We start from the raw sequence: 20,179 nt of genomic DNA, 5'->3' as shown, positions 1-20,179 counted from the left end.
CCGGTCAACCACTCCACCTAACTGTACTGTATGTTGTCCTGTCCACAGTGTGTTCGTGACAAAATACACTCTGTCCACCGGGTGTCACTGTAGGATCGCATTTTTTATTCAGGCCCTCGAACACGACACTTGACTTGAATGCCTCGTGAAATATGCCGCAAGTTTTGTGCTAATTTACTGTGAATTCGGCTCAAATTAAGCTGTTTTCCACGTGTTTATAAAGATAAAGGTCAAGAGGACGGAGGTTTATGTTGTGCTAATTAGATTCTCAATTGACAGGTGCGTCAGTCAAAATGGCGGCCTTTCTGAAGGTAACAGCTTTCAAACCGACACGTTTTCACCGACTGAGGTCACCGTTACTCTTGAAAAATGAAGCTATGTTACCATAGTCTGTGTGGGTGAGTTTAAATGTGAAAGACACAAGCTACATTTAAAATGAAGCCTCGTGAAAAGACTTAACATCACTGCGTCATGTATTTGCTTCAGTGTGGTGATGCTCCTCGCCTCTCCTCTGTGTGTTACCAGTCCATCGCCAACAGGTAAGACCATGTGTTTAATATGTTAAAGTAGTAGCATGAAGACAGCAGCATGTATCTGTTTCACAACATTATGAAGAGAGGGCCAGTAAACTCCAGGGGGTCCAGACAAGGAATGGATATTACCTCAGCCATGCTAATAAAGTGTTTCTCTTTCAATATTGTGTATTACCTCTCATGCACAGACCTTTATGTGCCAGAACTATTAATAAATATATAGGAAATATTGTGCTGTTATAGAGCTCCTGTTTGAAATTATATACAGGATATGGTGGAGTGTGGAAAGAGATATATATCAAATATTGTTTCCTGCTGTTATTTTATTTTTACATTGAACGATAAGAACAGAAGTTACTCACAACATTTCCTTTTCCATTATATGCATGTGTAGGGCAGGAAGGAGAGGCTTATTATCAAAAATGGCTGTACAACATGACAAATTTAGGCAAAAATCACACATCAAGTAATCCTATTTATGCTCAAAGCAATTATTTGTGTCCCACTGCTTTGCATTACATCAAACCTGTGTATTCACAGAAGTAAAACCAAAAAAAAAGAGTAATTTCTGTCATAATTGTCATGTAACAAGACTCTAACCGTATTATTAAATTCATTGCTGCTCAGCCCTCCTGCATGTATTTTTCAGTGTAATTGAGAAGGCCCAGGCTACGCTGAGACATCTGACTCATCTAATCGCATTTTAATGCATTTCTTTACATAATACATTCATTTATGAATTAGTTATGAATTGACGTCATTCTTAATATTCTCAGGAATGCTTCAGACAAATTGTCTTGAGCGTCACTTCTGGCTCTCTGTCAAATCCAGCTTCCTCGGCCTGATGTTCCGCTTTGACTTTGAAGGTATGTTTCTTTGTCCTCAATGAGAAAATGTGCACCAGTTCTGCTTGGGTTCTCTTCCAGACGTACTTGTTGGTGATGTTGTGTTGTAAACCACCAGACCAGTATGGATTCCACTTTCTGTCCAATCAGGAGGCCACACTCTGTGGTTACACCGTCCTAATCAATGATGTTGGAGACCTGGTGTTTCGTGCCTCCTTCCTTGCCTGTCACGTCCATAGCAAGGTAGTTTGTTTCCTACAATGTTTGTGTTTTGCCATGTTGCAGGATTGCATTCTTAACAACACAACACTTCTGTACGTCTCCTTTACAGACAGGCACAGACTATCACCTGCGTCTTTGGTTTGTGAACCTGCAGGCGGATGGGAAGGTGGCAGCGCATCCCCTCCAGCTTCACTGCTCACTCCAGCGTCAGTGGAGCACCAGAGAGATCGTCTGTGAAGAAAACTACATGGAGGTGAGTTACTAACCTGCATAGTTATGTCATCACATCCACATTTATTCTACGTCTGTTGTTCAGACAACTTTTCCTCTTTGTTTCTTCCTTGACAACACGCACACACACACACACACACACACACACACACACACACACACACACACACACACACACAGCAAAGTTCAGACCTTCAGTGCAAGACTATCCAAATTAAGTAGGGTAAATGAGGACCTTAGAGTCCGCTGGATTATATTTGCACTAGAACTGAATAGGAAATGTATGTTAAAATAAGTTTAGATAAAATTAGTTAGATAAAAGTTATTATAGTTATATAGAACTAAATTTAAAACCAAATTTAGGTTTGAAAAAAACATTTTAATTTTAATATAAATATTAATGTCTTTGTCAGTTTGGTCAATTGACTGATACGGATGTCTGCATGACTGTGAGTCAATTACCTACACAAGTGTTTGTGTGTTTGTAAAAATGTCAAATATATGAAAGACGAGGTGAGAGAATACGCAATTCCCTGCTTTGCATGGAAAAAGAAGATTCAGCCTTTCAATCCACTGATGGGTTGAAATTAATGGGTCATTTAGAGTTTCGTTGTACATTTTTGTACCCTCTTGTAATAAATATTTGGTTTTTTAAATATTTTAAAAAGAAAACGCTTATCTTTGGTATGCTTAGTATCTATGGAGATCTATATGTCACATGGACTGTATAGGACACTGGAAACAACCTCAAACACCGTTTTTGCCTCATTTTGAAGGTCAACTTTTCCAGACACGTTCTGGGGCTAAAAGAAGATTTGAGTGATTTATAAAGGTATATCAAGCCTTGTCTCTTCCTTTCTAGGTGTCCATCCAGCAGTCGATTCTGCCCAGCACATCCAAAAAAGAGCAAAAGGTTAGTAAACGGTACGAGCCCGGACATAAAAAATTGCTAACTGTTATATTATATTATACTCATCGGTGTCCAATCAGTTGATTCATCCCCTCTGTGTCACTGAGCAGGGAGCTGATGAGGCAGACATGACTGTGATGTTCTCCACAGCGGAACAGCCACCAGAGCAAGCGAGGGTCTTGTCCCTGACCGAGGCTGCTGCTCTGGGCTACCACATCTCACAGCGTGGCTCACACCTCATCCTCCGCTGTCCTTACTCCTCCCCTCTCTCACAGTCTGTTAAGGTACACAGAGACGATGTTGTTTACTCGAGATTACTGGGCGTACATCATACAGTTATTAAGTGGAGGCTGTTTGTGGGTGTTAATGTGTTTTCCCAGGAGAGAGGAGTGGATTTAGAGATTGTCAGAGCTACCATCCTGTACAGACTCCAAAGCAACTTCCTGGCTGTTGACACCACTGTTGCCTGTGCTCTGAGTTAGTATCAGTATTACATCGTTTGACAAATGTAAAATACCAAAGTGAAATGTCTCTTCTTCTCCCCTCTTCTCACTCCCAGATGAGGCAACAGCAGATGGGCTTGACCTGCTGTGGACTGTCCCTTACATTCTGGCTCCATTAGTCCACGGTCTGTTCAGAGACCGAGGCATGAGGATGGGAGTGAATGGATGGGCTCTGAGTGAGTCTGAAAATACCGAGAGGGGATTCAAGATTGGCCTGCAGGAGGGAAGAGTGGAGGTCAGGATTCCTTTCGGAGCCCATGGTGGACACATTAAGGTATAGAAATAAGCAGTAGTGCATTTAAAATATAGCCAGAAAGAAACAGAAATCAATTTGACATCTGCAAAAATAGCTGTTTGAATTACCGATGTTGGTTTCACCCCTCAGTGTGTTGACTGTGATTCTTCCAGAGTGGTGTTTTGAGAGGACAGTACAGTCAGTCCATGTCAGTGGATCTGTTCTTCATGAGTCAGTGGGAGGACGAGCACTGGCCTCTCACACAGCACCGCTCCTTCAGGCTCCTCAGGACTCCTTTCATCCCACAAGTCCCAGTCTTCACCAACAGTAAGGGAGGCCATGTTCACCAATGTCTTTATGTTAGTAAAGATTAAAAGATGTGCGGTTGGGATGGGGGATTGTTTGGTATCCTTAAACAGAAAGAGGGTAAGATGTGCATAAATATTGATTATCATTTTCAGACAAGTTGTGCTATTAGAAACTAATTCAGATTTTTCCAAAAAAGGAAAATATTGAAGAAAATAATAGAATAATAATTAGATAAAGCATTCATTTTGTTTTGGATCTATCCATCATAGTCACAGAAAGATGTTGAACCCGAGACTTTAGGTTTCCAGTGTGTTGATCATCCTGCCATCATTGATCTCTTTCTCTCTCTCCACAGACACAGGGAATAAGGGATTGTTTTCCTTCACTGTAGGCTCTTTTGCAGCTGACGTTTCCCTCCAGAAGGTGACAGTAGATGGTGGCGGAGACCTTTTAACCTGGACCGGGAGCCACCAAACACAGAGCGACGCCGACCTCAGCGTGTCAAGGCTCTCCCACTCCAATGGTAGCCACTCTTATCAGCTTCGTTTCCCGTTGTCACACCCAAAAATAATCCCAGAGGTGAGAGTGACTGAGCAGTTTTATCATATGTACAAATTCCAAAATATGTGAAACAACCTGCTGTCTAATCCCAGTTTATAGGTGCTGGCTATAAGATGTACAGCCTCTCTTTCAGCTTCACCCTCAACATCTTAGCAAGTGGAGATGTGTTTTATCATCAAGTCACTGTAGAGCACAGTGTTGAATACACAGGTGAGAGCTCTGAGTTTCTTATTACCATTTATTCAGACCAGCTGATGCAGTTTAAATAAATACACTGATGGTTTGCATGTTTAACTAGATGTTAAACTCTTCTCTTAAAACTTAAATATCAGCCTCACGAACATGTACCCCTGATGATTTCCTGTGCAGCTCCAAGTTCCCCCAAGCTGGAGGGGAAGTGCACCGACAGCAGCCTGCTGGTGCTGCTGCATCACAGGGCCCAGGCCGAGCTGCAGTGGGAGCTCCTCCTCGCAGGCCGCAAGCTGGACTGGGACCTGGTGGAGATGGGTGGGTTCGTGGTGGAGGCGGAGGATGACTACTTGACTGTGGAGATCCCTTCCTACAGCCCTGGGATGAACTATGAGGTAATCGGTCATACTGTTTTTACTCTATGTGACTTATTTACTCTTCCTGTCCCTGTGATTTCTTATTACAATCAATCTAGATCCTGCTGAATTTAGATTAATTAGTTTTTTCTTGTCCAATTACCCAACTGACAGCTAATCTCCATTTTAATCAATGTGATACCGTCTGTGAGTGCAATTCATTAAATGGACTCTCAAAGTGAAGGAAGGATTAGAAACACTCGTCAGGCTTCGTTTTTTAAAACCATCTTAATTGAAAGAGAGGATTTCAACACGTCATGGATACTTTGATTAAATAAGACCCAGCTTCTTCTTTTGGGTTTCTTCGTCTTTCTCTCCATGCAGGAGCTGACATTGCAGGGTCTTGTCTCTGGAGTTGACGTGTCTGTTGTGGACGCAGTGTCTCTGAAAGCGGAGGACACTCTTGTCCATAAATGCACCTTTCCTGCCAGAGAATTACTTGGTACGACCTCAAACTGAAGCATTAAAAGTTAAAATATTTGTCTTAGTTTTTAATAACGCCTGCAGTGTTTCTCTGACAGTATGTTTGCCAGAAGGGAGGATGGTGGCAGTAGTCGACACCACCCACACCATCCCGCCCACTCACCCCAACCGAACCACCCTATTGGACCCCAACTGTGTTCCCATGGAGACGGACAGTGCGAGAGCGCTGTTCAGCTTCAGCCTGGACTCCTGTGGGACGACTGTCACTGTGAGATACTTAAATTATTGTAAAGTCACACTGAATATAATGTTCTCTGGCCTATTTTCTGATCTCCTCATGTTTCCTCAGACAGAGGGGAGTTTCCTTGTTTATGAAAACCAAATCAGTTACCATCAAGAGTTTCTTCCTGTTGATGATCCTCTCATACACAGAGACTCTCCGTACAGGTGAGACTCCTACACAACAAGTTCAGTCTGTCTTTAAACCAGATGACGGTGTTGATGTAAGTCTCGTCTGTTCTAGGCTGACAATTCAGTGTCGTTACCCAGCAAACTATACGAGAACTTTTGCAATCCATCATCCCTTGAACTCTGTGGACCTTTCAGCCATGTCAGTCAAACACACACGCAGGAAGGCTGCAACACAGGTGCGTTTTAAAACCACTTCCATTCCACCCATATTTTGATATATACCTAAACTATAATGGCTATAGCTTTTGATGATATGCCTAATAGGTCATGTCATCATGAAAAACTTTACCAGTTTTATGACAGCAGGGTCGTCGAACGGTGCCTCCACAGTGTAGCTGCGAGTGTTGTTTGGTCAAGTGTGAAATGTAATTGTTTTTAATCAAGTTATTCTTTTCACAGGAGCTAGAAGATCACCAGCTACAATGAATCCATATTTTGGATTGTGTTTAATGTATTGAATATAAAGCTCAATAAACGTGTTTCCTAAATGCTCTTTTCATTGAGTAGTTCATACAATTCAAAACTCAGCGGGCTAACATTTCTTCCTGGTGTGAGACTGAAACTAAATTATTGGATGTTTGTTTGAGGGGAACCTGCTCATTTTAGACTTCAAAGTTAGTTTACAGGTCCTGGAGCAGTTTTGCATACAATGGAGTCTTTCGTGATAGCAGTGACTAACAGACCTTTTGACCCACTTCAAAGCTACTGGAGTCTCAATTAGCTGCCATTGTAACACCAGTCAGTATTTCCTTGCTGGAATTTTTGACTTCTGACCTCCAAGCATTTAAAGTGCACAAAGACAAGACTGGTCCAAAAATATATTTTTTAAAGATTTTATGGACTGATGAGAGTAACTCTTGACGGACCAGATGGATGGGCCCGTGGCTGGATCAGTAACGGGCATAAAGCTCCACTTCGACTCAGACGCCAGCAAGGTGAGGGCTGGTATTATTAAAGATGAGCTAGTTGGAAGTTGAAAACCTCACTTTACTTCCTTGAATATTCAGGTTTGAGGTTTAACATTTTGGACTGACCAAGAGCACTGTAGTTGTTCAATAATAAAATTAATCCTCAAAAATACAACTTGCCTTATAATTGTGTGCAGTGTATACTTGAGTCCTCAGTGGCACAGCCTCCTTGCATGAGGTAAACATGCCACTTTTTTAAAAATCTTTTTATAACTTTATACTTAGGGTGTATTTGTATTAGAAACATCTAAATAATCTATTCATGACCCTATGTGCAGATAAACTCTGAATAGGCCAACCCTGGAAGGAGTAGTTTCCGGCTACCATTTTTTTTTTCACATGCAGTAGAAACACGCAGTAGTACAAGACCTGTAAACTTGTGTATATTAAAGTGGCGTAACCATTGAATTAATGCACAAGTATTCGTTTGGCCTACAAGGTAGTGTACAGCACATTTAGTTTTACTTCATCTTGTGGACTAACATTTCAAGTCACATTCATAAAAGCAGGGAAACATCTTCACAGCATGTGGAAGGTGACAAATTGGCAACTGATGTGAAGTTCTGGTACTGATGATCGGACATCCTTGAATGTTTAAAGACACTTTAGCACTCAGCAAGAGGCTGTTCTCACGGTCACCCCCACAATACATAAAAACATGTTAATGAGTTCACACATACAAGTGAGATCTTGCTTCCATGTCTTGAATTCTGCCTTATTCTCCACCTCCTAATCCATCCATGTACATACTGTACCAGCAGTGCATGTTTACCAACCTCTGACAGATGTTAATAGCCAGGGTGTCCATTTCTACCACAAATCAAATTGGAGACAACATGGGGAGCCAATTTCAAGTTCATGTCAGCACTTTTGACTGAAAGGGTTGAATATAGAGAACCGTCAGTCTTGGATTCAGGTAGCAACCATCAGGCCACCTGTAACAAGTTCTGCTACCTTGAAAACTTCTAAATTGCAGGAAGCACTATGCAACCTTAATTCCTTGTATAGCTTTCTTCCAACAAATGATTTAAGTCTCTGAAAAATTAACACTTAAGCACAGTATATTCAAGTTCCAATCGAGGCAGAGTTGTCAGTCTTAACCATGCATGTTATGGTAACAAAGTCTATCCATCTCACCTCTAACATGCAAGTTGTTCAGTGGTTATTCTGATCATGGCAATTTTAGTTACAAGACAGGTTAGTGCCCAAGCTGTGTTGAGTGTTGACCTGGTAGCTCAAGAATAATGCTACATTTTGCTTAAGGGATCCAGGTTTTATTTACTACATTAGAGCTGGACTGACGTTGTCCTGCCATCCCAGTCATATCAGCCACTCGAGATGTACAGTAATAAAGCCTCAAAGACAGTCCACATATTTTTAGACACCAATTTATTGAGATTTACAGTTAAAAACATGTCAAACCCTTCAAAATATGCCAGCATTTGCTTTGACCTGTGAAGATCCTTTCACTCCTGGAAGCAAATTAAAAATTTAGGAACAGAACTTCATCTTTAAACCAGTATTTAAATTAAAGTGCAAACCTTTTTTCTGAAGATTCTTTAGAAAGCTGGATACTTTGATGTACTGAGCAGGAGGATGGTAACCAGGTCTTGGGGTGCGTCTCGTAACGGGCACTGGTGTTTGAAGCGCAATAGTGGGCTCAACGGTGGGACTCTGCAGACCTAGAGTACAAGACCACACAATCAGCATGTGACATCGAGTAGTGTGGTTTATGCAATTGAACCACCCACCTTCAGTGGAGAGGGCCGAATGCACGATGCGTCCAACACCAACTGTGTCAGACTCAAACTTGTACATTGAGAAGAGGCGATACAGTCCAGCCAGAGGATATGTACACTGCACGATCACTCTGAGAGACAAGAGGGATAAATAATGTTTTATTACCAGTTAAGGAGGTGTAAATAACCAAAAGTTGAAGATGTACCTGTCAATATCATTGCTGGAGAATGAAGGATTTTTCAAAGCACGCTGCTTCCGGCTGAAGAAAATCTCGTTTTCGTAGGTCACATATTCCTTACTGAGCTGGAGAAACAAAAACATAAGCATGATTAAGTTTATGGAATGAAGGGAACTGTATACCATTTAACATTAGTAAGCAGCAGTACCCTGACTGTGGATCCACAGCTGTTGAGTGGAAAAGAGAAGAGAGCCCTGGTGTCGTCTGCCTCTTTGGGTCCACAGTATTTGTCTACGAGGTTTGTTCTAGCGGGAACGCCTCCACTCGGGATGGCCAGAGAAAAGTCAGCCACCACAGTCATCCTCCCATCAGTCGAACACACTACAGAGAGATTTGTTTTAGCATGCGTCACCTATATCTAAGACCCCACCAGCTCTTGTAAAGACAGGATGTTCTTACTAATGAGTTCAGTAGTAGAGAATGGACAAGTCTTGACAGTAGAGCTCTGGACTTCCGTTTCATGATCTCGCACAAGGATCTCAAACGTGCCAATGAACCCCTTCAAAGTAACCTCCTGTAAAACACAAGCAGCTTCAGTGATCTCCACCTTCAACACAACAGTTGCTGCTTCTAACAAGTCATTTCCCCTCTCACCTTGTACTCGTAGCCGTGAGTGAAGAGCGGCACATCCAGCAGCAGACTCTGGCTGTCGTTGCTCATGATGTAGCCGTGCTGGGCTGCCAGCTCTGATGTCAGCGGGTCTGAGCCTATACGGATCTCCCACAGGTAGTCAAAAGGCCGGTGGTCCAGCTTGAAGCTGATCCCAGACTCTGAGCAGACAGCATCAAAAGCTGGAGGAGCTGTCAAATACAAGACAGTGGGTTATTCTGTTTCATGCACAAGTTGGCCAAGTTGAAAAACAAGGTGACTTACAGACATCCGTTAATGCCATAACTGATACCAGGTGGAAAAACTGCTCATTCTCAGGTAGAACGGTCAGTGTGTAGTTGATGTCCAGCATGTGCTGCATCGCTGAGTCTTCTTTGGAGAACTAGGAAACAGAAAAAAAACATTCTGACTGAGCATCAGCACGTCTGAAGATGCCAGTGGACAAGATTCATGACCTTTACCCGTTTTATGACAGCAGGGTCGTCGAACGGCACCTCCACAGTGTAGCTGTGAGTGTTGTTGGGATGAACAAGTTGTGTGAAGGAGTGGTTGGTGTCATTTGTACAAGCCACTGAACAGTCATGTTCAGTCAAATGAACAGCAGCCAGCTCGACATCTGCAGGGACATCTCCGAGGTAGACTGTGAATGTGCGCTCCTCAAGAATGGTTCCTGAAACAAAAGCTGTTCAGATTATGTACATCAACTGGATGAATGTTGAGTCAGACTTACGGTTTTCAGTGAAAACAGGGCATGGCAGCAGGGGAGTGGTCAAAGTCCTGTGGAAGCGAAGTCTGGTGTCAACGTCATCTTCATCCACTGAGATTTGCTCCAAGTAGAGATTGAAGATGTAGAACTCGTAGAGGTCACCAGACACCATGCTCTGCAAACGATACAGTAACTTGTGAAGGAATATGTCAAGTTTAACATTCATCACATCGCTCCTGTAAGACTTCATGAGTGACTTCTGACCTTCCTGTATCCTCCTTCAGCATTATAGGGGATGCTGATCTGGACCGTGCTGTTGTGCTTCTCCACCATGTAGCCTCTCTCCTCTGCAACCGGCTGTTCCACCAATTCACCATTGGCTCCAATGTTGATCTGAGTCTCATGTAGACCAGACACCAGCGGGTGAAGCACCTCAGGAGTCTCCCACATCATGTAGCCACTTTCGTCATACGATCCTTCATCTGTGGAGAAGGCATTACAGCTTCACTTGGCAATTCCATGAGAGAAACTACAGCAAATTAGAGATTAATACTGACGCATGGAGCAGGCAGCCACCAGGTCGACCATGAGGACAGCCCAGCTTTGTCTGGAGAACAGAGTTGCATGGACAACCTCTACTGGAACACCATTCACCTGGAGAGAGAGAGACTCAGAATCACAACCGGCTTTTGACCAAGCCTTTACAAGAAGACAGGCATTTCAAATACTAAAAGTACAAATACACAAGTTTCAGTGGTTTACCTCAGTGCTGAATGAGTCAGGTTGTCCATACGGTGTACGAAACACAAGCCTTCCATCTGTCAAGTCAAACGCGTAGCCCTGCTTACGAGCGTCAGAGAGAGCCCTGGGCATCAGCTCCTGCTCCGCCCTCTGGAACATCACCTGCCAGTCTGAGACGGCTGAGGAATAGGCCTGAAAGAGTCAAGTACATCAACTTGTAAACAGCCATCGTCCTGTATAAAGTCCACATATTTCCCAGAAAGCAGTGTCAAACATACAGTTTGGACCACAGCATCCCAGTCGTCTTTCTTTGTCCCAGTTGGGCAGGAAATGTCACTCCTCACAGACACCTGAGAAATCAAAGTTAGCGAGTATCTGAAAGTCTTTAATAAAATCTTACATTGAGATCAAGCTTACTTCCATGTAGTTGGCCTCACAGGTAACCTCTCTGGCAGACCAGGGAAGAGAGGGAGAACAGGTGTTGTTCAAAGCATAAGTGGCCTCCTTTTCCTCATGTGTCCTGATCAGGTTGAAGTTGAATGCAAACACTTCGTCATCCTGAAGAAACCCAGAAATTAAGTTTGTCAGAATTTGAAGTCCAGTGGGCTGTAGAGTTCTAATCAAATTGTTTTGTACACACTTTATTGTCAGTGTGGCAGCTGAAGTAAGAGGCTCGTAGCTCCAAATAGCCCGTTTGAGGGATAATATTGACACTGTAGCCACACGTTGCTGCATATTCCTCAGTGATGGGATACACGCCTGTCTCATCTGGAAGACAGTTATGAGTCTTTGCCTGCAGCAAAAAAACGTTCCTTGCGTTCTTTATTCAGTGAAATACATCAGCTTACCAACAGCCTCAAAGTGAGGTTCCTCCCCAGTAAAGGAAAGATCAATGGCTATCATGAAGAAGCGATCACGACACTCCATATGAAGAACTCCTGAATGAACAAACAAGTTCAGTTCTTAATATGTGCGAATGACTACAGGCATACGTTTAAGCAGGTCCATTTGTTCTTACCATCGGGAATAGGGTCACACTTCACAGTTGACCGCACAGACAGGAGCAAGGCCACACTGCAAGACAATGAAATACAAAATTTGCAAACATACAAGTGTACTGATGTGATAAAACATGTAAATAACCCTCAAAGAATCTTACCCAAGACAAAACCCAAAAGCCATAGCCACTGATGTGTTGGCAGTGTCTAAAGCTAGCCTAGCTGCTAGCAAACTACACCTGCTAACCAACACAGGCTAAAGTGAAGCACTTGCTTGCTGTATGTCCTGGCCAAACTGGCACCATGTGGTCCTGTGTCTCCTACACCAGCTTTTAAACGTCCATTTATTAACTGACCAATCACAGCCAACCCTCAGATGTTACAGCCACATGTGTAGCTTGTTAGCAATCAAAGTGAATCAGTTGCAGCTGATGAGGTTAGAGTTTCCCTCCATCCAGCCTCATGATGCGTCAAGAAAATGATTATAAAAGCTTGAGTAGTTGACAGTACCACATGTTGCCAGTTTGGCCAGGATATCCCAAGCGAGTGTTGCACTTTAGCTTGTGTTAGCGGGTGTAGTTTGCTAGCAGCTAGGCTAGTTTTAGACACTGCAAACACATCAGTGGCTATGGCTTTTGGGTTTTGCCTTGGGTAAGTTGTTTGAATGGCAATTTCCAGACTATTGAGTTAAATCTGTGCTGACTTTTTTTTTTTTTTTTTTTTTAATCATTGCTTTGTCTTGCAGTGTTGCCTTACTCCTGTCTGTGTGGTCAACTGCAGAATGTGCAGATATTCCCAATGGTAACTAAAATGTGGCCTTATTGACCTACAGCAATTAATACAATGTCAACATTTTAACATCATCTTGTCTGGTCATGCAGGAGTTGTTCACATGGAGTGTCATGATCGATACTTCGTGATAGCTGTTGATCTCTCCTTCACTGGGGAGGAACTTGGCTTCGAGGCTGTTGGTAAGTCCTCATCATGCTTTTGGGACATCACCAATTATCTAAACTTGTGTCTGGGAGCCATTCTGGACTACTTCAACTTGGAATTACCTGCTAGATATACTGAAACAGACTACAAATAATGATCTCTGTAATATGTTTAACAAGTACATTTTTAAAATTAATGGTTTTTATTTTTTCATGGATGTCGGTCATGGTTTTGATATGTTTTTGCTTTTAAAAGCTAGTGAACATTTCCATCTAAAACAGGACTAGGTCAACATGTGCAATGAGGGAATAAAGTATTCTAGTAATTGTATCTATAGTCCACTTTATTACACTAAGAGCCCTCTTCAATTCATCTAATCAATGACTTCCACATTTCTTAAAGGTTTAGTGTAAATAATTCAGCTATGTAACTAATGTAAAATTTCTCTTCCAGATGGGACAGGCGTGTACCCCATCACTGAGCAATATGCAGCAAAGTGTGGCTACACTGTCAGTGTTCTCCCTCTGCAGGGCCATGTGGCACTCCGAGCGTCTTACTTCAGCTGTCACACTGGCAACAAAGTATGAACAAAACACCTGAAACAGTGCTTGATTTATTTATCAAGAATATCTACATGAAGTAAGGTTTGGGCTCTAGGCATAACAATTCTGACATCCGTATGTCTTTTTTTTTTTTTTGGTTTTTTTTTGTTAGGATGATGAAGTGTTCACATTCAACTTCAACTTGATTGCGACACATGAAGGAAAGAACGTCACATACACCTTGAACAAGACCTGTTCTCCCTCTCTCCCCTGGTCCCCAAGAGAGGTTACCTGTGAGGCAAACTACATGGAAGTAAGCTTGGCTACATCTTGGATTATTATACTTATGATGGGGTAGTTTCCAATGTTAAGTAGAGTGTATGTTTTGTTTTTTTCTTTTCAAGGTGTCTGTGAGGAGTGAAGTCACCTGTCCATCTGGGACTATGAAAGATGACTGGAATGCCCTCAAACTGGTTTGTTTTTTTTCAAGTAACTGTTGAATGAATTTTAGTTTGTGCAGTGTGGTGCAACCTTTAAGACTTTAAAACCTCTTTCCAGGCACACAGCTCCACCACTTCAGACTGGCAGGTGATGTTTCAGAAAGGGGAGGAGCAGCTGCCGCCCATGAACCTCTCTGAAGCTCGCAAGAAGAACTATGTGTTTGACTTGACGGATGGAAGGCTTGTGTTTCGTACACCGTATGGACAACCTGACTCAGTCAGCACTGAGGTAAACCACTAATGCCGTGCAATGATGTCTGTTAGTCTAAAGCAGGATTTGATTCTGAGTCTCTCTCTCTCTCCAGATGAATGGTGTTCTAGTAGAGGAGGTCCATGCATCTCTGTTCTCCAGACAAAGCTGGGTTGTCCTCATGGTCGACCTGGTGGCTGCTTGCTCCATGCGTCAGTATTACAATCTCTAATTTGCTGTAGTTAACCTCTCGTGTAACAATTTGCACTTTACATTGCAGTATCTCTTCAACAGATGATGGATCATATATTGACAGCGGCTACATGGTGTGGGAGACTCCAGAGGTGCTGTACCCGAGTCATAATGGCACACAGCTCAATGTTGGACTCAATGGTGAACTGGTGGAGCAGCTGGTTGCGGAGGGGAGGGGCTACATGATGGAGAAGCACAACAGCACAGTCCAGATCAGCATCCCCTATAATGCTGAAGGAGGATACAGGAAGGTCAGAACTGAGGCACAAACTTAAAATCTTTCACAGTAGATGCACAAATCTGGGCATTTAGAACATGCCCTGTTAATCAGTCACTGTAAATAATTTGGTTTTACAAATATGATCGTCATGATTCCGAACTGTGTATCTTTAAAAAACTGCATGTCTGTTACAGAGCTTTGTGACCGGTGATCTCTACGAGTTTTACATCTTTCACCTCTACTTGGAACAAATCCTGATGGATGAGGATCAGGTCGAGACCAGGCTCCGATTCCACAGGACACTGAACACTCCCCTGCTGCCGCGCCCTGTTCTCACTGAAAACCAGACGGTTCTTGAGGAGCACACGTTCTCCGTCTACCTCGGAGATGTCCCTGCAGATGTCAAGTTGTCTGCTGTTCATTTTAATGGACAAGAATTTACAGTGCCCTTCACAAATGACAGCCGCTACACTATCACACAAGTTCATCTCAACGACACTCATGGCTACACTCTGAAGGTGCCTTTTGACGACCCTGCGGTCATACAGCAGGTAAAGATCTTCAAAAGTAGGCTAACTTGAGTCTAACCAAGTTTTGATCCTTGCTGTCTGTGCTTAGTCATTGTTTTGTCCCCTAGTTCTCTAAAGAAGATGCAGTTCTTCAGTATAGACTGGACATCAACTACACACTGACTGTCTTGCCTGAGAACATGCCTTTTTACCACATGGACTCTGTTGTAGCAGTGTTCACAGATGTCTGTAAGTCACCAAATTTTAAAAGGATAAAACATTTTCATTAGCAGTGAGCAGAGAAACAAACTGTCTTGTATTTGACAGCTCCTCCAGCTTTTGACGCTGTCTGCTCAGAGTCTGGGATCAGCTTCAAGCTAGACCACCGGTCTTTTGACTACCTGTGGGAGATCCGTATAGGCTCAGACCCGCTGACATCAGAGCTGGCAGCCCAGCACGGCTACATCATGAGCAACGACAGCCAGAGTCTGCTGCTGGATGTGCCGCTCTTCACTCACGGCTACGAGTACAAGGTGAGAGGGGAAATGACTTGTTAGAAGCAGCAACTGTTGTGTTGAAGGTGGAGATCACTGAAGCTGCTTGTGTTTTACAGGACTTTACTTTGAAGGGGTTCATTGGCACTTTTGAGATCCTTGTGCGGGATCATGAAACATCAGAAGTCCAGAGCTCTACTGTCAAGACTTGTCCATTCTCTACTACTGAACTCATTAGTAAGAACATCCTGTCTTTACAAGAGCTGGTGGGGTCTTAGATATAGGTGACGCATGCTAAAACAAATCTCTCTGTAGTGTGTTCGACTGATGGGAGGATGACTGTGGTGGCTGACTTGTCTCTGGTCATCCCGAGTGGAGGAGTTGCCGTTAGAACAAACCTCGTCGACAAATACTGTGGACCCAAAGAGGCAGACGGCACCAGGGCGCTCTTCTCTTTTCCACTCAACAGCTGTGGATCCACAGTCAGGGTACTGCTGCTTATTGGCTTGAATCCTTCCTGTACGTATCCTCACATTAATGACTGACTAATCTGAATGTGGCATAACTTTATCTTCAGCTTGGCAGGGAAAATGTGACCTATGAAAATGAGATTTTCTACAAAAAGACCCTGAATTCCAAGAAGGCAGTTTCTGATGATACTAATGAGAGGTATTTATCAAGTTACAGTATTTGGCCCTTCTTCCGCTACATTATCTCCTCATGCTGTATTCCATCAAGTCCTCCTCCTTGTCTTGCAGGGTGATTATGCAGTGTACATATCCTGTGGCTGGTCTCCATCGCCTCTTCTCAGTTTACAAGTTTGAGTCAGACATGGCTGGTTATGGTAGTATCATCCACACAACGCAGCCCACAGCAGGTACACTAGTTCACTTCCTGGATGTGACTGCGTCTCACGCATCATTTTGGATTCTGAGTATTTCTGCTCTCACTGTAGGTCTGCAGAGGCCCACTGTCAGGCCCACTGCAGCACCGAAAACCACACCTGCTGCCCAAAGACAAAACGCGCCGGTTGCATACCTGCCTGCAGTCCACCCACCAGCTCGCTACATTAAAGTTTCTCGGGGTCAATTTCTCTTTGGCGGCATGAGAAAAGGTAAAAACGGGGAACATTTAAAATAAAATCTTACACTTGTTAATGGAAACTAGTTTGTGTTGACATCTCTTCACAGGAGCACGAGGATCCACGCAAAGCAAAGAAGATGCGGCCCAAATCTGAAGGAAGCATAATTTTTAAATGGAGAAATTGGAATTTAATAAAGCTGTTTTCTTAAAACCACTGTGTCTACTCATAAGTGTGCCTATAGACGCAAGGACTTGTTTAAAAACTAAAGTGGCGAGTGTAAGGGTGTTGGCTTTGGATAAGATGTTACATATTGAAGGTGGTAAGTGAAGATGAACATGCACTATGTGAAGTACAATTTTATACATTATATTTTTACACCTGCTGTATTTTGACTTCTTTTTTTTTTTAATCATTTTTAAACGTATGCTCACTTATAACTGCACAAGTGTATAGTCACTAAAATTGGCTCCATCTGTACCAGTTGCAACTTTCAGGGACACGGCAACACATTTATATAGGCTAAATACCATGAAAGCTTTGTTTTATACATTTACATTTTAAACTCTTAAATGCAGAATTATTGTATATTTCTACTTTTACCTCAGTAAAGCATCGTGATACGACTAACAGTAGGCCTACCCTGAATAGTCTGGCGCCTAATCAATAATAATCTGCTTCGTATTAAAGAATCTACTCGCGCGACAATCTTCACCACGGGGTATCCTGAGTCAACCAGCAGGGGGCGGTAGCTAGCTGCTAGCAGACATGACAGCCACTGTTTGTGACTTTAGCTCTTGACACCAACATGTAAGGTCACGACCAACACCAGGTGCCACTTTTGACGCTCTTCGACCAAGAAAAGTGACCAGAAAAGTCCACCATGACCTACAATTTAAAAAAACATAATGTCGCGAGGACCCTGCACCACCCCTCCTTCCTGCCTCTGTACCTGGCTGCAGACGTTGCACACCATCATCGCACGGACTGTAACAACCAGCCAGGTGAGTCACATTTGCCCGCCGGTGTTTCAAAGCTTCATCCAGCTGTGCGACCTCATGACGACACATTGTCTTTCTCCCCAGTCCACCCCATCATCCCAGCAGAGTTGTTCTACTCTGATCCCAGCATGAGCTGTGGGAGGAGGATCCCCAACACAGTGAGCGGGTTGAGGGTGAGTAATCCCACATGGATACAGTCATTTATAAACCAACCACCATGGGATAAGTCCCTGGAAGACGCAATAAACACACTTTCATAAACTTGAGTGTTCAACCTTTTTTTTTATTCACTTTACCTTCTTCCCAAAATGTTGTAAAGTTTTAAAAATGCATAAATGAGCTGATTGATATTCTGATATTGTTGGGTATGTTAAGTTGTGATCTTTCCTTTGGTTAGGAATTTCTACTAATTGTTACCAAAGTAGATGAATAAGAACATTCATTAAAAACTAGGAATAATGGTTCACGTGTATATTTAAAAAGGAAGGGATGTTAAAAGTGTTCTGACATATTGATTTCTCAAATCAAAATGACTCCAGACTGTGGGAACGGTTTCTTCCCCACTCTTGTCCTCTGTGCTGTTTGGGTGGTGGTGGTGGTGTTCGTGAGGAGGAGGAGGAGGAGGAGGGTAGAGCTTATGGAGGGGCTCAGACAGACGAGGTCATTTAATAAGATTGGCTCAGTCCTGTCCGACAGCGCTAAGACCCCGGAGCTGGAAGGAAATTGAGACCAAGAGCAGAGGAGGAGGCGGTTTGTTCAGTGAGTCAAAAAGTAGCATCAGACAAACTGTCCCGTGAGACCTGTGATTATTACATTTTGTGAATGCAGCAATAAATAAGCACAGAAGAGTCAAACACAAAAAATGACTGCGAGAAAACAGGGATGTGTGCGTTTACTCGACTAGCTGATTAATCGTTTCTACCCTCACTAGTCGGGACTAGAAATGCCAGTTGGTTAAACTTATTAGGTTTATTTTGTTAATGTACAAATTTAAATTAACAATGTGCACTGAAATGTCACGTCAACAAGCATCTGTTACTAATGTTAACAACTGTGGCAAGCTGTCGCCTCTAAGATGCAATTTACACAATATTTTTTCAGACAGTGTTCAACTGTACGGAAAATTCTGAATTTGTTTTCTGACTTGGAGGGTTTTTTTTAACCTTGTTAGATGAGTCAACAAGCCTAAGTTTTAACTTTTGTTTAAATGCCAGGGAAAAGTTATGGAGTGGAGTTTTTTGATCTTGTAAAATCATTAAGTGTGTAATTTAGGAATTGACAGGTGTGTACAGCTTCACAAGGCAAGAGTTTCATAGAGTTGATCCATTTAATTAGTCTAAATCAAATACTGGGGTTTCAACTGAGTCCCAATACATTTGTATGAATTATGAACCGAAAAACACTAGTAAAGCTGTTATGAGCAGTTTACTGATGATATAAACTATGTACTACAGTTGAAATCGAAGGAAGGGATGTTTTGCTGCCATTTGAAGACACCAATGTTCAAGTCATATCATGATTATACTTTATTTTCTGTTCCATTTACCTTTTAAACCCTGTTTTAAAATGTCTGTCTACCCTCATTTCTTTGCCTCAGGTCTTAGATTGCTTCCAGCTCAACACTCCGCCACCAGTTATGTCCACCTGCCCGGCCCTACCAGCCCGTCCAGACCCATTCAGATCTGGACCACACCCCACCGTGGATCTGGGCAGCCTCTCCTTTACAATCAATACCCTCCAGCCTCCAGTGCAGCCGAGCCGGGTCATCGTCCAGCTAACCCAGGAGGAGGACCAGGCCACCACTAACCTCCTGAAACTGCACCACCAAGAGCCTACTGCTCCACACATGGACTTCCTTCAACATCCTGAACCTGTGGACTCCACCTCAGCTGAGGAAATATGCAAGCCCATCTGTAGCGATGCACAGCATTTTAGGGAGGCCAGCTTGCGAGGTTGGTCGCAGCGTGGAAGATGTTGGTCGGATATAGAGCTTGAGGCAGCTGAGACACTCTGGAGTGGCTTTAGCCTGTTGGAGAAGGACCAAATCTGGGGCGAAAACTACAGTGAATCTGCAGAAACGCTTCCTGATCATCTGCAGCAACAAGGAACTGAGATTTTGCCTGCATCAATAACTGATTGTACCCAAAAAGTGATCAGCTGTAGTCATGTCAGGGAATCTGCAGAACCAGGCTGGGGTGATTTAGGGTTTGTGGAGGGAAGTTATGCTGAGGAATACTTGCCGTTGTCGTTACCCCCCAAGAGCAGCTTGAGTGTCTTTGGGGTGAAGAAACGGACACTCTCGGACTCTGAGGGAGATGCTGTTCATGTACTCCTGAGCCTCAGAGACGTGACAGCCATGGAAACTATTCAGTGATTGTCTTAAACCTGAGGGTCTTCTTCAGCCTTGGTGTGTTTTTGTCTTAAACCTGAGGGTCTTCTTCAGCCTTGGTGTGTTTTTGAACAACTAGTTTGGAGTTCTTCGCACTGGTTGTTCAAGTTTTGTATTTTGATGCAAATGTTCCTGAAAATAGGTATTTTCATGTCTACCGTTGAGTATTGTACTTTTGTTTAATCAGCGTTCAATAAAAATAAGCCTCTTACTGAGA

General features: G+C 43.0%; 4 protein-coding genes across 5 annotated transcripts; 3 read left to right on the top strand and 1 right to left on the bottom strand.

Annotated features, from left to right (window-relative positions):
• Window positions 1-155: 155 nt before the first annotated feature.
• Window positions 156-6,341, top strand: LOC311251519 (uncharacterized protein). Of its 2 annotated transcripts, XM_084343979.1 has the most exons (18): window positions 157-398; window positions 487-539; window positions 1,310-1,399; window positions 1,497-1,621; window positions 1,710-1,853; window positions 2,694-2,744; window positions 2,852-3,025; window positions 3,122-3,218; window positions 3,301-3,518; window positions 3,653-3,806; window positions 4,144-4,367; window positions 4,442-4,559; window positions 4,719-4,933; window positions 5,279-5,396; window positions 5,476-5,645; window positions 5,727-5,824; window positions 5,901-6,024; window positions 6,248-6,341. In XM_084343979.1, the coding sequence occupies exons 1-18, from the start codon at window positions 370-372 to the stop codon at window positions 6,272-6,274; spliced, it is 2,229 nt and encodes a 742-aa protein (XP_084200105.1). In that variant the 5' UTR covers window positions 157-369; the 3' UTR covers window positions 6,275-6,341. The 2 variants fall into 2 exon arrangements, with proteins under 2 accessions (XP_084200106.1, XP_084200105.1); XM_084343980.1 differs by lacking the exon at window positions 6,248-6,341 and having other exon boundaries at window positions 156-398; window positions 5,731-5,824; window positions 5,901-5,990.
• Window positions 6,342-8,188: 1,847 nt separating this feature from the next.
• On the bottom strand, window positions 8,189-12,169 carry LOC311251971 (uncharacterized protein). The gene is made up of 19 exons (XM_084344703.1): window positions 12,010-12,169; window positions 11,869-11,924; window positions 11,699-11,788; window positions 11,491-11,618; window positions 11,268-11,408; window positions 11,129-11,200; window positions 10,872-11,042; window positions 10,667-10,763; window positions 10,374-10,591; window positions 10,134-10,284; window positions 9,865-10,073; window positions 9,668-9,785; window positions 9,389-9,594; window positions 9,194-9,308; window positions 8,943-9,115; window positions 8,762-8,859; window positions 8,568-8,686; window positions 8,358-8,498; window positions 8,189-8,288 (listed from the first exon to the last, which is right to left on the bottom strand). The coding sequence occupies exons 1-19, from the start codon at window positions 12,030-12,032 to the stop codon at window positions 8,242-8,244; spliced, it is 2,373 nt and encodes a 790-aa protein (XP_084200829.1). The 5' UTR covers window positions 12,033-12,169; the 3' UTR covers window positions 8,189-8,241.
• Window positions 12,170-12,349: 180 nt separating this feature from the next.
• On the top strand, window positions 12,350-16,788 carry LOC311251970 (uncharacterized protein). The gene is made up of 18 exons (XM_084344702.1): window positions 12,350-12,499; window positions 12,594-12,649; window positions 12,730-12,819; window positions 13,238-13,365; window positions 13,499-13,639; window positions 13,731-13,799; window positions 13,885-14,055; window positions 14,132-14,228; window positions 14,311-14,519; window positions 14,683-15,039; window positions 15,126-15,246; window positions 15,325-15,530; window positions 15,611-15,728; window positions 15,807-15,979; window positions 16,069-16,160; window positions 16,250-16,368; window positions 16,447-16,605; window positions 16,682-16,788. The coding sequence occupies exons 1-18, from the start codon at window positions 12,477-12,479 to the stop codon at window positions 16,726-16,728; spliced, it is 2,376 nt and encodes a 791-aa protein (XP_084200828.1). The 5' UTR covers window positions 12,350-12,476; the 3' UTR covers window positions 16,729-16,788.
• A 593-nt stretch (window positions 16,789-17,381) lies between these two features.
• On the top strand, window positions 17,382-20,099 carry LOC311251972 (uncharacterized protein). The gene is made up of 3 exons (XM_084344704.1): window positions 17,382-17,576; window positions 17,658-17,746; window positions 19,171-20,099. Exons 1-3 carry the CDS (start codon window positions 17,456-17,458, stop codon window positions 19,945-19,947), a joined length of 987 nt encoding a protein of 328 aa, XP_084200830.1. The 5' UTR covers window positions 17,382-17,455; the 3' UTR covers window positions 19,948-20,099.
• The last annotated feature ends 80 nt before the right edge of the window (window positions 20,100-20,179 follow it).

This window comes from Pagrus pagrus (genome assembly GCF_965226575.1).
Source record: "Pagrus pagrus genome assembly, chromosome: 22".
NCBI lineage: Eukaryota > Metazoa > Chordata > Actinopteri > Spariformes > Sparidae > Pagrus > Pagrus pagrus.
This window is presented reverse-complemented; position numbering and strand designations above follow the sequence as displayed.

Bases quoted from the DNA above. Each gene is read 5' to 3' on its own strand.
- LOC311251519 (XM_084343979.1), top strand. From the start codon at position 370: ATGAAGCTATGTTACCATAGTCTGTGTGG. The intron at 399-486 runs GTGAGTTTAAAT...TATTTGCTTCAG, and splicing joins TGTTACCATAGTCTGTGTGG to TGTGGTGATGCTCCTCGCCT. The intron at 4,368-4,441 runs GTGAGAGTGACT...GTCTAATCCCAG, and splicing joins ACCCAAAAATAATCCCAGAG to TTTATAGGTGCTGGCTATAA.
- LOC311251971 (XM_084344703.1), bottom strand. From the start codon at position 12,032: ATGGCTTTTGGGTTTTGTCTTGG. The intron at 10,764-10,871 runs GTAAACCACTGA...CTCTCTCTCCAG, and splicing joins CTGACTCATTCAGCACTGAG to GTGAATGGTGTTCCAGTAGA. The intron at 8,687-8,761 runs GTACATCTTCAA...CTTGTCTCTCAG, and splicing joins TCCAGCAATGATATTGACAG to AGTGATCGTGCAGTGTACAT.
- LOC311251970 (XM_084344702.1), top strand. From the start codon at position 12,477: ATGGCTTTTGGGTTTTGCCTTGG. The intron at 13,640-13,730 runs GTAAGCTTGGCT...TTTCTTTTCAAG, and splicing joins GTGAGGCAAACTACATGGAA to GTGTCTGTGAGGAGTGAAGT. The intron at 14,520-14,682 runs GTCAGAACTGAG...TGTCTGTTACAG, and splicing joins CTGAAGGAGGATACAGGAAG to AGCTTTGTGACCGGTGATCT.
- LOC311251972 (XM_084344704.1), top strand. From the start codon at position 17,456: ATGACCTACAATTTAAAAAAACATAATGTCGCGAGGACCCTGCACCAC. The intron at 17,577-17,657 runs GTGAGTCACATT...CTTTCTCCCCAG, and splicing joins GGACTGTAACAACCAGCCAG to TCCACCCCATCATCCCAGCA. The intron at 17,747-19,170 runs GTGAGTAATCCC...TCTTTGCCTCAG, and splicing joins ACACAGTGAGCGGGTTGAGG to GTCTTAGATTGCTTCCAGCT.